The sequence below is a fragment of the Macrobrachium rosenbergii genome, chromosome 8, assembly GCF_040412425.1.
Source record: "Macrobrachium rosenbergii isolate ZJJX-2024 chromosome 8, ASM4041242v1, whole genome shotgun sequence".
In the NCBI taxonomy this organism is placed as follows: Eukaryota; Metazoa; Arthropoda; class Malacostraca; order Decapoda; family Palaemonidae; genus Macrobrachium; species Macrobrachium rosenbergii.
This window is the reverse complement of record NC_089748.1, coordinates 7,670,935-7,688,537: the sequence shown is the minus strand read 5'-3', so window position 1 is coordinate 7,688,537 and position 17,603 is coordinate 7,670,935. Positions and strand designations below refer to the sequence as shown.

At 38.5% G+C, this 17,603-nt stretch overlaps 1 protein-coding gene across 1 annotated transcript in view; it reads right to left on the bottom strand.

Annotated features, from left to right (window-relative positions):
• Nucleotides 1-1,614: 1,614 nt before the first annotated feature.
• LOC136841045 (molybdenum cofactor sulfurase-like) overlaps nt 1,615-17,603 on the bottom strand; it is a 258,205-nt gene continuing 242,216 nt past the window's right edge. The window contains 1 exon segment of the mRNA XM_067108100.1: nt 1,615-5,461. Coding sequence (XP_066964201.1) covers nt 5,252-5,461 — 210 coding nt within the window. The 3' untranslated portion in view covers nt 1,615-5,251.

Here is a 17,603-nt window from a genome sequence, read left to right as displayed (position 1 = left end):
GGGAAGAAGCTCTAGCCCTTGCCTTAGCGCGACAGGGGGTCGAAGTAGAGTGATCATTCGAAAAACACTTTATTCTCTTCTGCAGAGGAATATCCATGCAACTTTCGGGGAAGAGTACAAACGTCTAGAGGAAGAGGACGTGAAGCGTCCTCTCCTCTAAGCTTTCTTAAGAGGGCGAGAGTCCAACCGAGAGCTCCAACCCCGTGGCGGGAGGACGTGTCGGAGGGCGAGAAGCAATCCTTCAGGATGCGTGCCTGAGCACGATCCCTGGCAGCCTGGGTAGCGTCATCAGGACCTGCCGAAGGGACGCCAGATCGGTGGGAAGCCCCGTAACCCTCATGCGGCTTTCGACATGCCCCCTCCCTGGTCCTGGGAGTTCGACAGAGTCCAGGCCTAGAGGCATTATAGGGCCGATCTGACGCCCCCCTCCACAACACTAGGGGCACTAGCACTAACACTATGCGTTTGAATTGCATTCACTTTAGTTTCAAGAGCACGCATTGACTCCACACGAGAGCCAGGGAATTACCTTCTGCAGCAACAAACTACAGGGTTAGTAATAAATTTACTACAGGGTTACTAGTAGGAGAAAACCTGACTGTCCAACTAAGGATGCACTCTAGGGAGGAAGATTTCTCAGCCTATCACGCTCCAATTTAAGCATATAGGCTTCATATTCCTTCCACTCACCCTCAGACAATCCCACACATTCATTACCGATTATCATAGAGCATTGAACACCCTTACATATCATACATAAAGAGTGAGGAACTATCAAAGTCTTCGATAGCCTCACCTTACATTCACCCAAGCTACAGACTCGATAGCTAGAGGTAAGACATCTTAATTATAAGAAAAGTCAAAAGCAAAATCAAAAACGGTCCACAAAGAGCGTATGCCAAGTCACAGATCCAGTCGAATACCAAAAACAACCAAAATACTTAAGTGACAACAAATTTTGAAACCAAATGGCTGGAGGAACTGACAACAGGTGTTGACAGTCCGGCGACAGAAAATCTGAATAGAAAATGGAATGGTTCCTGATACCCGCCTCCCAGCGGCGGGAATGGTACTAACCACCTGACCGGCCACTGCGTGTGCCGCGAAATTTGAAATTCTGTCGGACCTTGGAGAATACAGCTATATATATATCTGGCAGGTAAGTCTCATGAACAAAACTGGCTTTCATAGGTAGATAAAAATGTAGACAATAAATAATATCCCAGGGGAGATGAAGTAAAACATACAGAAAATTTGTACATACTAGAACCAAGGGCAAACAGTAAAAAAAAAGTATGAAAATATTCCAAACACAAAAATAAGGATATCATTAAAGTAGGCAAAAAAACATGCACAATAACCATTACAGGAATTCACAGCTGGGATAATAGACATGAAGGACAATAACAGGTGACTGATGCATAAAAGGAGTTTTGAGTTCAGGTGACCTTGAAATTGTCTCTTACCACTTCTGACCAAGTCGGAGTGTGAAAGCTTTAAATGCTTAAAAATATGAAAAAAAAAGGATATAAACATACAAAACCTACATTATGTCTGCAAAAACTAGTAAAAATGAGAAAGAAATCGACAATTGGTGAAATGAAAACTAAAAACTCTAATGAAGATATTTATAAAACAATCATGTTGGCAAGCAAAGGAAACCAGTTGCAATACACATTCAGATTGGAGAAAATGTGATTACACTTACGCTACAACAGGAACTGTACATTTTGCAAATATATAAGTAATGAATCTAAAAAAATAATATCCACTACAGTACACACTTTAGTGATTAAAAATTTTCCAAACCTAATACAGGTCGAACATCACTAATCCGGCAATCATTAATCCAGCACTAATTTCGGCTAACAAAATTTCAAATTTCCCAGGTCACCACACCAACCTGCCACTTCTGTTTGCTGGCACTACTTGTGCGCATACGTACAAACCCTACGCACATGACTGTGTTTATCTTTTGGTTTGTGAAAAAAATGAAAATTGCAGCAAAAATATAAATGAGAATAGCGTAAAATACAAATCAGAAAATCGTAACAACACGAAACAAAACAAGTTGTAGCAAGTTCTCCAATGCCTGCGAATGATTTTGTACATACCTTTTGCACACAATATATAGTATTAAATCAGCGTAAAGTATAATTTATAAAAATCATAATTGTAACAATATAAACCAAAACAAACTGTAGCAAGTTCTCTAACACCAGCAACTTTGTTTGTGCATCTGTGAGTACCCTACACACATGATTGCATTTATCTTTTGGGATGTAAGTACAAAAAAAGGAGAAAATACAGTAAAAATATAAATGAGAATACATGAAATATAAATAAAAAATCATGAGTAACAACACGAATGAAAACAAGTTGGTGCAATTTCTCCAGCACTAGTAAATGAGTTTGTGTTCATACATACCCTATGAACACGATTGCAATTATCTTCTGGGTTGTAAAAATAAAAAAACAGTAAAAAATAAATAAATAGCGTGAAATAAAAATTTTTAAAAATCGTAAGAATAACAACATGAACCAAAACACACTGTACAAAGTTCTCCAACGCCAGTGAATGAGTTTGTGCATTCATACGTATCCTACACTTATGATTGTGGTTATCTTTTGGGTTGTAAAAATAAAAAATGAGAAAATACAGTAAAAATATAGATACCTAACAGCATAAAATATATATAAAAAAAATTCCAAGATGAAGATGGGAATCCTGACAGCCCTTCACCTCAAGACATGTAAATGTGCTAGTGGCAAATTCCAGCTCTTCACTTTGGAAGTGACAGTAATAAACTTTCTTGTGTAAGTCAACCGAATTACCTGTACCATTTATTTTGCCTGTCCTTCAGTAAAAGTTCATTTGATTTTTGTTTAATATTTCTTTTTTCCTTATTAACCAACTTTTACTAATTTACAGGGTCTGTTAAAGGTAGAATGAGGTGGTTAACTGTTGGGTTAGGCATATTCTAACCTAACCAGTCTGTAATCTAGCAAAATAACTAATCTGGCACCCTGCAGGTCCCAGTGATGCTGGATTAGTGATGGTTGACCTATATAAAGAAAGGACTACATGAAAGCTAATGCTTGCAGTACATACAATTCCAAAATTGAAACCATATTAATTTTAGACAAGTACTCCAGATCACAAAAAAATTTTGATCTGCAGTACCTGTCAAAATTTGATATGATTTAAAGTTGGGACTTACATGTACTTACTACAAGCATAGCTTTCAAATATTCCTTTCCTTATATTATATTTGTGAGGGATGGACTATGTACAAATACAAAACTAGAAAGGGATGGACTATGTACAAATACAAAACTAGAAAAGAATGTAAAGGGAAGGTTCAAGGAGAAAAAGTCTCAAAACATCTTGTAAGTACCATAATAAAGAAAAACATGACTGAACAACGGGTGCAACTGGCAATAACATAGAAAAGAAATACCCATCCTTAATAACTACAGACTAGAATATACTGTAAATACACATTTTATCAAAATTCAAAATCAATCTAATCATGTCAATAAAAAGAACCACTGTTGAGTATCAGAATTAACCTCTATTAATTTTGGCATTACATCGGTCAGTTTTGAGTTTCCCATATGCCCTTCAGCCTAGACTTGATGAGTACTGTGGTATAGTCCATTGTGACATGGAACAACCAGTAGCTTTGCTGGAGTTCTTGATTCACGGGGCACTGCCTGAATGACAGAGAGTTAGTTTGCATCTGAATAATTTTCCTTCAACCTGACAATACATTTATATTATCATTTAATAGCAACATATGATGTTCTTACTTTAAATATCACTTCCTATATTTTCAATTTATCCTCCCTAACCTAAACACAGTTAAAAATCAGTTTAAAACTGTTGTCTTTCCAAAGTAAAAAATATGTTTTAACACTACATTTACATTCTAATAAGTTACCACTGCCTCAAAGCAGAACTTGGCAGTACAAGTAAAAATACATATTTATATTTTATCATCATAAACAACTATGTTTCTAGTGAAACATATGCTGCATATATCCAAAAAGTAACTACTGTACAAACCACTGGGGTGACATTAAGGGTATCAGCAGGGGTGTTGGGGGTGATTTTCGACTAAGTTGTGTTTTTCACAGATTCTCAAAGTTAATGGTGTACTGCACTGCCTAGTGTAAGATAAAGCCAATTTGAAGCAATCTACTAGGCAAAAAAGCAATTTTGCAAGTGCAGATGGATACTGAAAATTCTGTGGCGCAATAACTTAGCTTCTGCTTTCCTCTTTATTTCCCCAAACTTTCAGTTTTTTTAATATCTTTTGTTCCATGTGCTTTACATGACGTTATGTATGATATGTTTTCCGTCATAAAGACAGCTGGTCCTGAACTGTCAACAACAGCATGAACTAAAAACACTAGGTTATGTTGGAAGAGTGCCTTTATTGCGTCTTTTTGTGTTTATCACCTTTACCAGTGATTTTTTGGGTGCTTTTCTTGGCTTACAAGTGTTGTTTTATCATAAATATGCCTTGCCAGAAGTTTGCTTGTTGATGGAAAGCAAGTTCTCACAACATTAGCAAATACAATGAAAGAGAAAGGCTGCAGAAAGTTGAGGCCACACCCAGTGACAGCAAGAAAAACGAGTGCAGATGACTATAAAGCAGGAACTCATTAGCCCACACAAACCTGGCAAAAATGAGTAGAGTGGCATTCTATGAAACCCCCCAAAATAAGCATGTTGCCATTATTTTATATCAGAGGGGACAACATCTCTGAAAAAAAGAGAGGGGACCAGGTACCAATCAGGCTTTTCAAGACAGCTTCGAGTGTGACGGTAAGACAAACTCTGACTGCGTTTGTCTCAACATTACTGTAGTTTTGTACTGTACAGTACACTCAAATCTCCATAATTCAGCTATTTATCAATGGATTTGAATACTTTAAAAAGCATTATATTCAGTGATTGTGGGAATACTTATTTTCATTACAATAGCTTATGATAACCCAACCGCCCCCCCCTTGGCCGATACCCTTAATGTAACATGACATGGTTCATGATAATCTTGTACTGAGTACTATATGTAAACAGCAGTTCATCATTACTTAGTCAAAAATACTGAGCAATCCACACGCAGTACAAGTCCATGACCTTAACTGTTATTCTATATACTGTACACTGTAGTCCTAGAGAGTATTGTCATTACAGGCTAACTTTTTTATGATTACCATGTTATATGATTGTACAGCGAAATCATGTTGTAGCTCTCACAGTGGCTCCACGTGTGATCAGAGTAACTGAACCATTTGTGTCATCACTGTTGGGTGTCATCACTTTGGCATAAATTCCAAACATCATGGAAGACCCTCTCACCCGACCTAAAGTTAACATTGGCTCCTTGGTACGTTCTCCAGAATCTGAGGCCACACCAATCATCTGACACCTCCTACATCCACCCTGGATCTGTAAATTACTGAGGTTTTAATTACGATTCTGAACTGCACAAAATTTTAGTATGGTAAAATTAAACATGAACAGTCCTATGCATTTTTAAGTGATAAGAGATTTGTACAAGGTAATCTTCATATAATTTACACAAAATATCCAAAATACTTGGAACCACCATATTCCCTAATTCAATCTTCATGTGATTTACACAGAAAATACCCAAAATACTTGGAACCACCATATTTCCTAATTCAATGTATCTCAACAAAACATTTTTTCATATAAGTCACATATTGGGGCCTAAAAACTCACTGTAGTACTGTAAAGGAATCTGTTTACTAATGATTTAATCATATAGTATCCATAGACACAAAGAAGTGATATATACAGTAGTATGGAGGAATTGTAAAATTTGTGAAAATATGGATAAAATGCATAATGACATATAGTACTGTACAGTATATGGATTACCAAATATGAGTACAAACCAATACGCTTGATTTACTGTACAAGAACTTTCTCCTATATTGCGGAGGATTGTGTATTCATGTGGTTCACATCTTTACCCATTTCTTTATCTTTCATCTCACCTCATGTCCAACTTTGACCTCCTCCTCTTTTATAGCTTCCTTCCAGACAAATTACTGTACAGTATTTGTGCAATTTTGGGGGTCAGATCCTGGAAGATATATGAATACTACCTCTCTTCCCTGATCTTCACACAAACCTCCCCACTATGTTATTTTGCAGCATTTTCTGTCAAGGGATCTTAAATACGATGCTTACTACACAATAATGAACAGCTAAGATAGAAAAGGTAACCATTACTACAGACTGGTAATTTGAGCAGCAAAATTAATGAGCACCATATGCATAAACCAGTAAATGGAATATCCACAAAGTATGCTAGAGCTGTTGGATGGTTGGAATGAACAAATAAAAAGTGGATGACTTCATATCATCAAAAGAATTATCTGCTAAGTACACTACTTTTTGGACCGTAAAACCAACACGTGACCAACACTTTCTTGTTTAAAACTGGGAGCATGTCTCCTTTGTTTCCAGGGTAAGTAATCCATCATAACCCAACTCATTGTGTACTAAAGTTGTTCATTCAGCATCTGTTGTCTGCCTTGTAAAGAACCTGTGCTCTATATCGAAGTGATCTTTTGTAATTTTGCTATTGCAAGTAAAGTGTGTGCAGTTATTATTTTTTATTTTAACAGTTGTATCTGCAGTGTGTAACAGTTACATAATGTAATGTACTTGCAGAACACTGGTAAATTTACATGTAAAAATTTTTTTTTTTTTTTTAAATAGTCACCCTCTGTACATCCTACAGTCAAGTGCTCAGAAATTCTGAGATGTCTGGTGTAACCGAGTCCATGTATGTAGTGCATTGCAGAATAAGTAATCACACTACAGTTAAATCACTGTTGATCAAAGTGGGCTGCAGCAAGGAAGACTCTGAAACTAGCAGCAGCCATACAAGGAGGAAGCTGAAGACATTCAAGATTTTAGTGGTTTCAAATCCAGTGATTTCTGTACCACCTTCAAAAATGTTGATGAATTCTTGATCGATGAAGAAATAGAAGATTTGCTACATGAGGATGAGGGAGACCCAGGTTACCTAGCTGCTCACAAATGACAAATAATTTGGGGAGTTGTACATGAGTCAGCTGATAAAGAGGAGGATGAGGAAGATATTGTAATGCCAGCCCAAACATCAGCAACACTCTCAGATACCCAAAATGGTATTAAATAATGCAATTTGACAAATGCAATCATAGTCAGGAAGACACACTAAGATCAATTTGTTCCAACTGAAGAGGCACATGGAAAGAGCATACTGCCCCTCAGCCTACTGCCTCCACACCTCATGAATTGGAGATATTGCTGTTTACTCCATTACCAATGTATTGTACTTAATACAGCACAGTAATGTATTACACATATTTTTCAGTCTATATATGTGTACAGTAAGTGTGTGTGTGTAAAGGGTATATGTACACATATGCATAGTGCTGAAGTAAATTACACAAATACAGTGCTCTCTCTCTCTCTCTCTCTCTCTCTCTCTCTCTCTCTCTCTCTCTCTCTCTCTCTCTCTCTCTCTCTCTCTCTGTGTGTGTGTGTGTGTGTGTGAAAAATGTATACAAAATTTTGGGTCACTTATGCCTAAAAAGGAACATAAAAGTTTATGAGTTCTGTGTATTTTACACATCTTGTAACCATAGGCTGGTAGAACTGCTGTAACTGGCTGTTTTTGTTAGGCTGTATCGTATGTATTTTAAGAAGCACTTTATTTATTTATTCATGAATAAATAAATTATTATTTCACACTGAATGATAATTACCATATACTGTACCAGTTAAGATAGGCTATTAAGTACTATGTACAGATTGCTGTACACTGTGCTCTATGCAGAATAAATTTACAGTGTTTTCATAATGAAAGGTGCATGCTATTTAACTTCACCTTGTTTTTTTAGTGTGCATTATATGCAAGCAAACATGGCTTAATGATGAATTGCAGTTTACAAACACACAGTCCTATGAGAAACCCAGAGGGAAATAAAGCTTAAAAAGGGCCTTGCACACGATTATTATCATTATTAATATTACAGTATTCAGAAGATGAACCTTATTCATATTGAACAAGCCTACTGGGGCCACTTGAAATTCAAGTTTCCAAAGAATATGGCATTCATTAGAAAGAAGTAATAGAAGGTAACAGGAAATACAGAAAGAAGAAACCTGTTATTAGAAAAGCAAAAATAATTTTAAAAATTAATAAATAAATAAATAGATAAAAAAAAACAGGTTTTGACATAGGAAAAACCTATTTTTGGTAGCTGCTGTGAGTCCTCAAAGGAGTTGCTCTCGTGGTCCCTAGAGGGCTCCATAAGATAGACCAACCAATTTCAAAGAATTCTCTTCTAGTTGGTCTCAGGCAGTATAGCGCATGTTGACACTGACGGAGTATAGGACTCAAGACAAGAGGGCTCTTTCGCTTGTCTACAGCAACTGCCTAGGTTCAATTCCTATTCTTAACCTGCAGATGTAGTAACAGTGCATTGCACGTCAGCTATACATTTGTGTCAACCACACACTCTGCGCAAGACTATTTACTCATTACTCGCTTTCAGGTCTATGCAGGATAACTATTCACCCAAATCCCATGCCTTTTTGTCTGGGAAAATGGGTAGGTTTTCTGAAGTCAAAACCTATTTTTTGATAGTGTAGCTGCTATTCGTCCTCAGAGGAGTTTACAAAAGAATTGGCAGGTGACGAAATGGCTTAAGCTCTAACTTTCAATCTCAACAACCCAGATAAAATATTTAGTCCAAGGTTAAGCCACAAGTTATCAACCAAATTCTTTATTCCAGATACCCATAGGGTCTGGCAAAAAAGAACATGGAACTAAACAAGAACTTGTAAATATTAGGAAGTATTTCTAGAGTGACTTACCTAAATATGCTGGGTTTGGTTGCGGTATTGTTGCACCTTTCCCAGCAATATCTTAGCATGCCCACCTCATCAGGAAGACCCCTGGTTTTCCACCACAGCACCTATGGGGTCAGGACTTACCATACCACCTACTGATACACAGTGTAGTCAGATTTGTTTGAACTCATGAATTCTGTTTCTGATGACCACCCTCTACACCCGAGACTTTTTCAAAGAAACATTTCCAAAGAAAGCCAATGGTGTACTTACTTTCCGGGTGTCATGCGACTTAGGAAAGGAGTGGGGTCTGCCTTTTTAATAAGGGACACTAAAATTATTCTCAGCCTATGTAGAGATAGAATAGCTTGTTTGTGCTAGCGCATAGAAAAATTGGACCCTCTGGGATGTTTGCCATGACCTCTAGGTAAACTTAAGTGCTGACAAATGGAGCTTCCTTATCAGAATAGGAGACTTCCTCTTTAAAGGGTTCTCATTCTTGGCTAGGAATGAAGGGTCAAGGAACAATAATAAATGGTGGTTAGCCATTTGAGTGATGTAATGTTGTCCCCATCTAAGAGAGCCCCGTTCACTAATATGAGCTCCTGATGCCAAAGCAGTCAAGAAGATTGCCTTTTGCAGCATATGAGTTTTAGTTGTATTGGGCCAACTGAATTGAGGGGTTGACAGAAGCCTAAGCATCTTATTCAGGGACCAGGTAATTGGAAGCCTTGAAGGAGCAGGTCTTTGAAACAATTTCTATATTAGAATTGATACCAAATCCATAAAGCAAGGGTTCTGCCAATGCTGCCTTGTATGCCATGATTATTGTAACAGCAAGGCACTTCTCTTCAAAAAGATATATAAGAAAATGTAGAAGTGTTTCACCAGAGTTCTCAGCTGAACTCTCAGCATGGATATAATGTAACCATACTTTCCACACGGACTGGTATTGTCGAATAGATGATGTCCGTAGTTTCTGCACTATGTACCTAGCAATGTTGGGCGAGTAATTTTCACAGAAGACAAGATTTAAAAATTCCACACATGAAGGTCTTGGCTCAAAAAGGAGGACGTGCAGGCGACTTTCCCCCCTACTGTCTGGGATAAAACAGTGAATGGTAATGGAACTGAGTTCTTCGCCCATTGTTGAAGTAATAGGAACCAGTGCTTGTTTGGCCAATTTGGGGCTATTGAGTAAGCGGTTCCTTTGAAGGTTAGAAGTTTGTTCAAAACCTTCAAAATCTGGGAGAATGGAGGAAAAAGATACAGTGTCCTCCATTTGTTCCAGGCTGGTAGGAATGCATCTCTTGCTATTGCTTGATTGTCCAGGTTCGGAGACACCTATACTGGAAGCTGGTGGTTCTCGCATGTGGCATACAGGTCCACTTTTGGACGTGGAAGCATGTTGGCAATTAATTGAAAAGAGTGACTGTCTAACTGTGCTCAGTTGAGGCTGTTGTTTCCCTTGATAGAGAGTGCTATTACACTGAGAGACCCTGTGAGGTGAAATTGCAGTCAAGTGCCACTTCCTTGCTTGCACCCTCTGAAGGATAGATAACATTACTGTACTGAGAGGAGGTGAACGTGAGCCCAACCTTTTGATGCAAGACACTGCAGTCCTGCTGTCTAGGACCAACAAAATGTGTGTCCCTTTGGAGGTTTCAGTTTTCTGAGAGACAGAAAGACAGCCATCAGCTCCAGAAAGTTGATATGACACTTCCTCAGAGCAGGTGACCACCTCCCTGCTACCTGACAATCCTCCCAATGGCCTCCCCAACCTGTCAAGGAGGTGTTCATGTGTATTGTTGCTCGTACAGACGGAGGAGTCAAGGTGACCTGTTTTGCCAGAAGCTCCAAATCCACAGCTAACTTTTTGACTCCTTTGATGAAGCCTATTGCAAATCTTTTTTCTTGCATGTGATAGCCAGAATTTGTTTACATTTTTTAGTTGCAATATGAGTACTGTATTGGGTCTACCACAGATGCAAACTGTAACAGGCTCATCGTACGTTCCAACTGACATCAGGAAATGCTGGGCTGTGCATGGAACCTTTTCAGGTCCTTCTTTATTCTGTTTTGAGTATTGGTGGGAAGAGACAACAGGCCATGAAGAGTATCCAAACAAAGTCCCAGCCACTGAAAGTGTCTGCTGGGTGTAAGGCGGGATTTATTCCAATTTATTAGAAAACCTTTTGACTGGAGTTTGTCAACTACCACTCCTAGGTTCCGTAAGCACTCTCCTCTGGTGGGCCCCCAGATTAGCCAATCATCTAGGTATGCTACCAGTTGAATTCCTTCTTTTCTGAGTTCTCGGACAACTACTGCAGCTAATTTTGTAAAAAGTCTTGGGGCAATGTTTAGCCCAAAGGGCATGACTTTGAATCTATACATTTCTTTTGCTATCCAGAGCCCTAGGAAGAGGCAAATGGGAACAGCGACAGGGACAGGCCAGTATGAATCCTTCATATCTATAAAAATGGTCCAGGTCCCTTGTGGAATGACTGAATGTACTTGGGCAACAGTAGTCATCTGAAACTTGTGGCAAACAATGTGTTCATTAAATTCTGATAGGTCAAGGATCACCTCTGTTCGGAAGAATCCTTCTTGAGGACACTGAAGAAAAAGTTAAGTATATCTTAGTTTAACCAGACCACTGAGCTGATTAACAGCTCTCCTAGGGCTGGCCCGAAGGATTAGATTTATTTTTACGTGGCTAGGAACCAATTGGTTACCTAGCAACGGAACCTACAGCTTATTGTGGAATCCGAACCACATTATACTGAGAAATGAATTTCTATCACCAGAAACAAATTCCTCTTGTTCTTCACTGGCCGGTCGGAGATTCGAACTTGCGACCAACAGAGTGGTAGCTGAGAACGGAACCCGCTCACCCAGCAAGGAACTAGGACACTGAAGAGACATGCTTGGTGGCGAATATACTTATGTTTCTCTATGGCTCCCTTTAAAAGAACCTTCTGCATGTAATCTTCCAAAGAGGGGTCTGGTTTTTGGAAAAACCTCTTTACAGGGGGGGGGAGGAGGATGAGACCACTTTTGCCCTAGCCCGTTGAAGATAATATTGTGTCCCCAAGGAGAAGACTTCTATTGTATGTGACACTGTAGAGGACATACCCAGACCATACAATTCCTATTGGGCGCCACGTCTTTCTTTTCCTTTGGCAGGCATTCCAGAAGTTGCTTTTCCTTTTCCCCAGTATGAGCATCTTTGAACGCTTTGAAAGGGATGCTTTCGCTGCTGGTGTCCCTTCTGTTTTTGAGAGAATTCTTTTAGAGGTGACTGGAGGCTTATGACTCCGAGTCATAACAAACCTTCTTTGGTTTAGGAAAAGGAAACGCTCGAGTCCTTTGCTTCCCAGATTCGCCTTTTCCAAAGAGAGTGTATACTGTCGGGCTTGTTCATTAACCCTTAAACGCCTATTGGACGTATCATACGTCGACTAAAATTGTCTGTTGGGTGCCAGTGGACGATTACCGTCGTCGATTACAAAAATTTCAACCTTCGGTCAACTTTGACTCAACCGAAATGGTCGAAAAACGCAATTGTAAGCTAAAACTCTTACATTCTAGTAATATTCAATCATGTACCTTCATTTTGCAACAAATTGGAAGTCTCTAGCACAATATTTCGATTTATGGTGAATTTTGAAAAAAACTTTTTTTCTTACGCATCGGGCGGTATTTAAAAAAATTTCATAAATTCTTTCGTCATTTTGCTGTAATTTTTGCACTGTTCTATATTAGCGTTACATAAAATTTTATATATGAAAATGTGCGCAATTTCATGTACAATACAGCAAAATACAACCCATGGTTGTAGCTTTATCAGGTTGGAAATATTTTTCATATAACCACGATAACTGCCAAAATTTCAACCTTTGGTCAACTTTGACTCGACAGTGAAATGGTCAAAAAACAAAATTTTAAGCTAAAACTCTTACGATCTAGTAATATTCAATCATTTACCTTCATTTTGCAACCAATTGGAAGTCTCTAGCACAATATTTCGATTTATGGTGAATTTTGAAAAAACTTTTTCCACGTCCGCACCAGAAATTCTTTAACATCACGTTGTCGTAATGTTTGCACTGTTTTATATTAGTCGTTACATAAAGTTTTATATATGGAAATGCGCAATTTCATTGTAGAATACAACAGAAAATAACTCATGGTTGTAGCTTTTATCAGTTTTGAAATATTTTCATATAAATCACGATAACTGCCAAAATTTCAAGCTTCAGTCAACTTTAACGACCAAATGGTCAAAAAACGCAATTATAAGCTAAAACTCTTACATTCTAGTAATATTCAATCATGTACCTTCATTTGCAACAAACTGGAAGTCTCTAGCACAATATATCGATTTATGGTGAATTTCTGAAAAAAAAAAATTTTTTTCCTTACGTCATAATCGGCCGAACATCTCAGAAAACTCATGTTGTCGTAATGTTTGCATCGTTTTACATTAGTCGTTACATAAACTTTTATATATGAAAATGTGCGCAATTTCATGTAGAATACAACAGAAGAGAGCTCATGGTTGTAGCTTTTATCAGTTTTGAAATATTTTCACATAAATCACGATAACTGCCAAAATTTCAACCTTTGGTCAACTTTAACTCGACCGAAATGGTAAAAAACACAATTGTAAGCTAAAATTCTTACATTCCAGTAATATTCAATCGTTTAACTTCATTTTCCAATGAATTGGAAGTCTCTAGCACAATATTTCGATTTATGGTGAATTTTTAAAAAACATTTTCCTTACGCTGCGAGGTAACTCGCCAACATCTCAGAAATTCTTTAGTCTCGTTGTCGTAATATTTGCACCGCTTTATATTAGTCATTACATAAAGTTTTATATATGAAAATGTGCGCAATTTCATGTACAATACAACAAAAAATAACTCATGGTTGTAGCTTTTATCAGTATTGAAATATTTCCATATAAATCACGATAAATAGAAAAAATTCGACTTTCGGTCAACTTTAACTCGACCGAAATGGTCGAAAACTGCAATTGTAAGCTAAAACACTTACAGTCTAGTAATATTCAATCAATTAGCTTCATGTTTCAACAAACGGGAAGTCTCTAGCACAATATTTCGATTTATGGTGAATTTTTGAAAAAAAATTTTTACGTCCGCTCGTTACGAATCCATGCATCATTTTGTGATAATATTTTCTCTGTGTTGCTTTGATCGTTTTAAAATTTGTTATATACCAAAATCATCGCAATTTAGTTTACAATACAACTGAAAAAAATTAACTCATTAGCTTTAACCGTTTTTGCTTACAGCACGATGTGTATACAATTATATACGAGTTTTTTTTTTTGCTGTCATATATTCCAATATTTATATATGATAATGATATTTTTTCATTTCCAATGGTTGCATACTAAACTTCAGGCAATGACAAAAAAATGAGCCAAAAATGAATTCTTAATCTTAAAAACTAAGCGTGCTGTGATTTTTTAAAAAAAACTTTTTTCAGCTTCGGCGCTAACTCACGAAGCGCGCGGCATACGGAGACGTTTTTGTAAATAGGACTTCGGCGTTAAAGGGTTAAGTTGAGTCACAACAGATTCCTCAAAAAGGTCTTTACAGAAGGGTGTAGAATGTAATAAGGAGGTTACATTGGGAAGTGACATATTGGTGCCCGCCAATGTTTCCATTCGCGTCTTTATGTGACACTAGAAAATCACAGAGTGCTTCCCATAAACTTCCAGCAAAGTAGTAGTAGATGTTGTGATACTGAGGAGGTGGAGCCTGGCATGAAATTCAGCCAAGGCTGTCCCTTCTGAGATTTTCCTCACAAGGGTCCCAAGTAGCCACGTCCAGAGGGAGCTTTTCCTTTTAAAGGTAAGGAAAATCGTTGCCCATTCCTTAGTAAAATGATCAAACACTGGCATGACAGATGCAAATGGCTTTAATTCTGCCATTGGCTCTCGTTTCCCCGTTACCACAAAATTCTGAAAATCTGCGTTCACATGGTTAACTGTTTTAAAGGCGAAGGCACAGAAGGTTGGGGCTACCGGGTGAGCATATTGGGCCTCATCCAAAATAGATGCAGAACTCCATTTTCCATTAACCTGGTAAAAGGTTTCTAATATGGCTTTCAATGCTATATTCGTAGATAGGATAACCGTCTCCTTCGGTGGTTTCACAATAACTACTGAAGGAGGAACCAGGTGCCATTCCATATTAGGAAACACTGCTCTGTCTCAAAATTCTGCATGTTCAACTTCAATCATAGTTTTCCTTTCATTAATAAGGTATTTACCATCAGGAGAAAAGATACAAATTGAGACGTCACGCCAAGGATTATCAGTATCATCAGGGGTGGTTACTAGAGCCCCTACTATCTTTTGATTTGAAGTTTCATAGCCTGAACTGGCTGTGTTATTGCTACCAGTCGGAGCCCTGACACCAAACTCTCCCAGGCATAAAGGCCGAGAAATCTTAAACCTTACATCTAATTCGGTGTCCAGGACTGACCTGATTTCCTCTTTGGAATCATGGATACTGTTTCTGATATACAGTGGGTCCCCGCTAGATCGTGGACCAGCATTCGTGCCTTCAGTTAAACAGGGGCTCTCTGTGGAACGTATCTTCAAATATATCACGGAAAATTCACTAATTCGTGGATTTCTTCATAGAGCAATATTCACTAATTCTTTTATTTTCATTTAATTTTCATGAATAAATAAATTTTTTACAACAGAAAATTACTTACTAACTCCCAAACATTAATATTAATGTAATCACAGCAAAATATCAATAAAATGTTAAATAAAAACCCTCAAATATCACAAAACAGCTTACTTTACAAACATACCTCAGTTAAACCCCCACTCTCTCTCTCTCTCTCTCTCTCTCTCTCTCTCTCTCTCTCTCTCTCTCTCTACTGAATTACTACATCATAAAAAGGATTTTGACAAAGGAAAAATCTATTTCTGGGGAGGGGCCCGTGTCACCCAGTGAAATAATCCATTCAGCACTTATTTCTAGGTAATTCCGTTGCTAGATACCAGAGAAAAGCTAATTGTAAAGCTGGGGTTACTACCCCCAGAGCAAGCTCAAGAAATGGAGTCGTATATGGTAAAGGGTGAGATTGTCACAATCACGGGACCCTGCCCTATAAAGATTCCCAATGTCAAAAGTTCCAACGAGAGAGGTGCCGATACAAGCCCATGCACTACTACTCGCGGACTGTAAACAAGGCAACACTAGAGAGCATTCCATGTTAGCACCCACCCACTAGAATGATGTTTATCATGGGAGGAGAGAATGAAAAACAGGGGTGGGTCACCGGGTGACACAAGCCCCCTCCCAGAAATGGATTTTTCCTTTGTCAAAATCCTTTTTCTGGATCGGGTCCCGTGTCAGCTGGTGAAATAATAACAGAGAAATAAACATCATTCTTATGCTAATAAAGACTTAAAACAGAGACGTTGAAAACTAGGAGAATTCTACCTTGAACATTAGTAAGGTCCTCTAAATTCATGTAATGAAAATAATGTAAGTGGTCACCGTCTAAGATCATGAGCTTAGGATTGAACCTGAATAGGCTTGTATTAAGAAAATACTTTCTGCCTAATAGCAGCCACGATGACAACAGTACCCCCCCTTTTTTTAAAAAGAGAGGATCTGACAAAATTGCGAGGTCCTGTCTAAAAAAGCCTGTAAGGAGAAAACTGGGCACGGAAACAGACCTTGTAAAAGGGAGTACTTTCCAAGGTGACCAGAAATGAGGACCTTCAACTGTAGATAGAAAGTTAGGGTGAGGAATTCGCAACACAACCCCTGATGAGGGGAAACCAAAATGATTGGTTCCGCTAGACAGGGCAGACAGTACAGGAAAACTAACACTAGAAGCTAAGCTGATTAAAAATTTTGGGTCTTTCCCGACAAGGAAAGGTAAGAACAAGATGATTGTTGGTTACCGAAGCTAACTCCGATACATTACTCAAAGACCAGGAAACCGAATGTGGATTTGGAGTACTGGTCTTAGACGAACACAGACCTTAGGGATGAAAGTTAAGAGCCTGTGAGTCTGGTTCCAACAAAACACTTTCCTCGAGGCCAATGCGGCCGCATCATTACTGTAGCTTCGAAAACTATGTGAAGAGTGCTAGTTCTTATAACTGCAGAACCATACTGCAGTAGAGTAGGATCCCTTAACTGATTTTAGGAAAACAGTAATAACAGGACCAATACCAGTTTCCTCCTAAACTGTAAGATTCACAAAGACCACAAAGCCAGGGCATCAGAGCTTGAGGGGCTGACGCAGGCTGAGTTTATACCAGACGTGACAGCTTGATAGTTTGTGGCTGAATTGGGTTGCAAACAGACCTACTTCAGGTCCAGGAAAAGGTCACAAGACTACCTGAATGACGCTCCGTCTAAGGACTATTCCGACACCATGGGGAGGCCCTGGATAGGGAAAAGTAGTGACCTTTTGGACCCCTACGAGAAGGGTGGTAGACAGAGGCACTTGTGTCTGTTGGTTATGGAGAAGAATGAACCATACCCTGAATGAAGCAACTCGAGTCCAAAACCACTTGTTTACGCAGCGCACTATTGCTGTTTTGTTCAGAACCAGCCTAAAATGAAACCTCTTGGGGGGAAGAAGTTTCCCAAGGACAGGAAGACTGCCACAGCCCTCCAAAGCGTTGATATGGAAC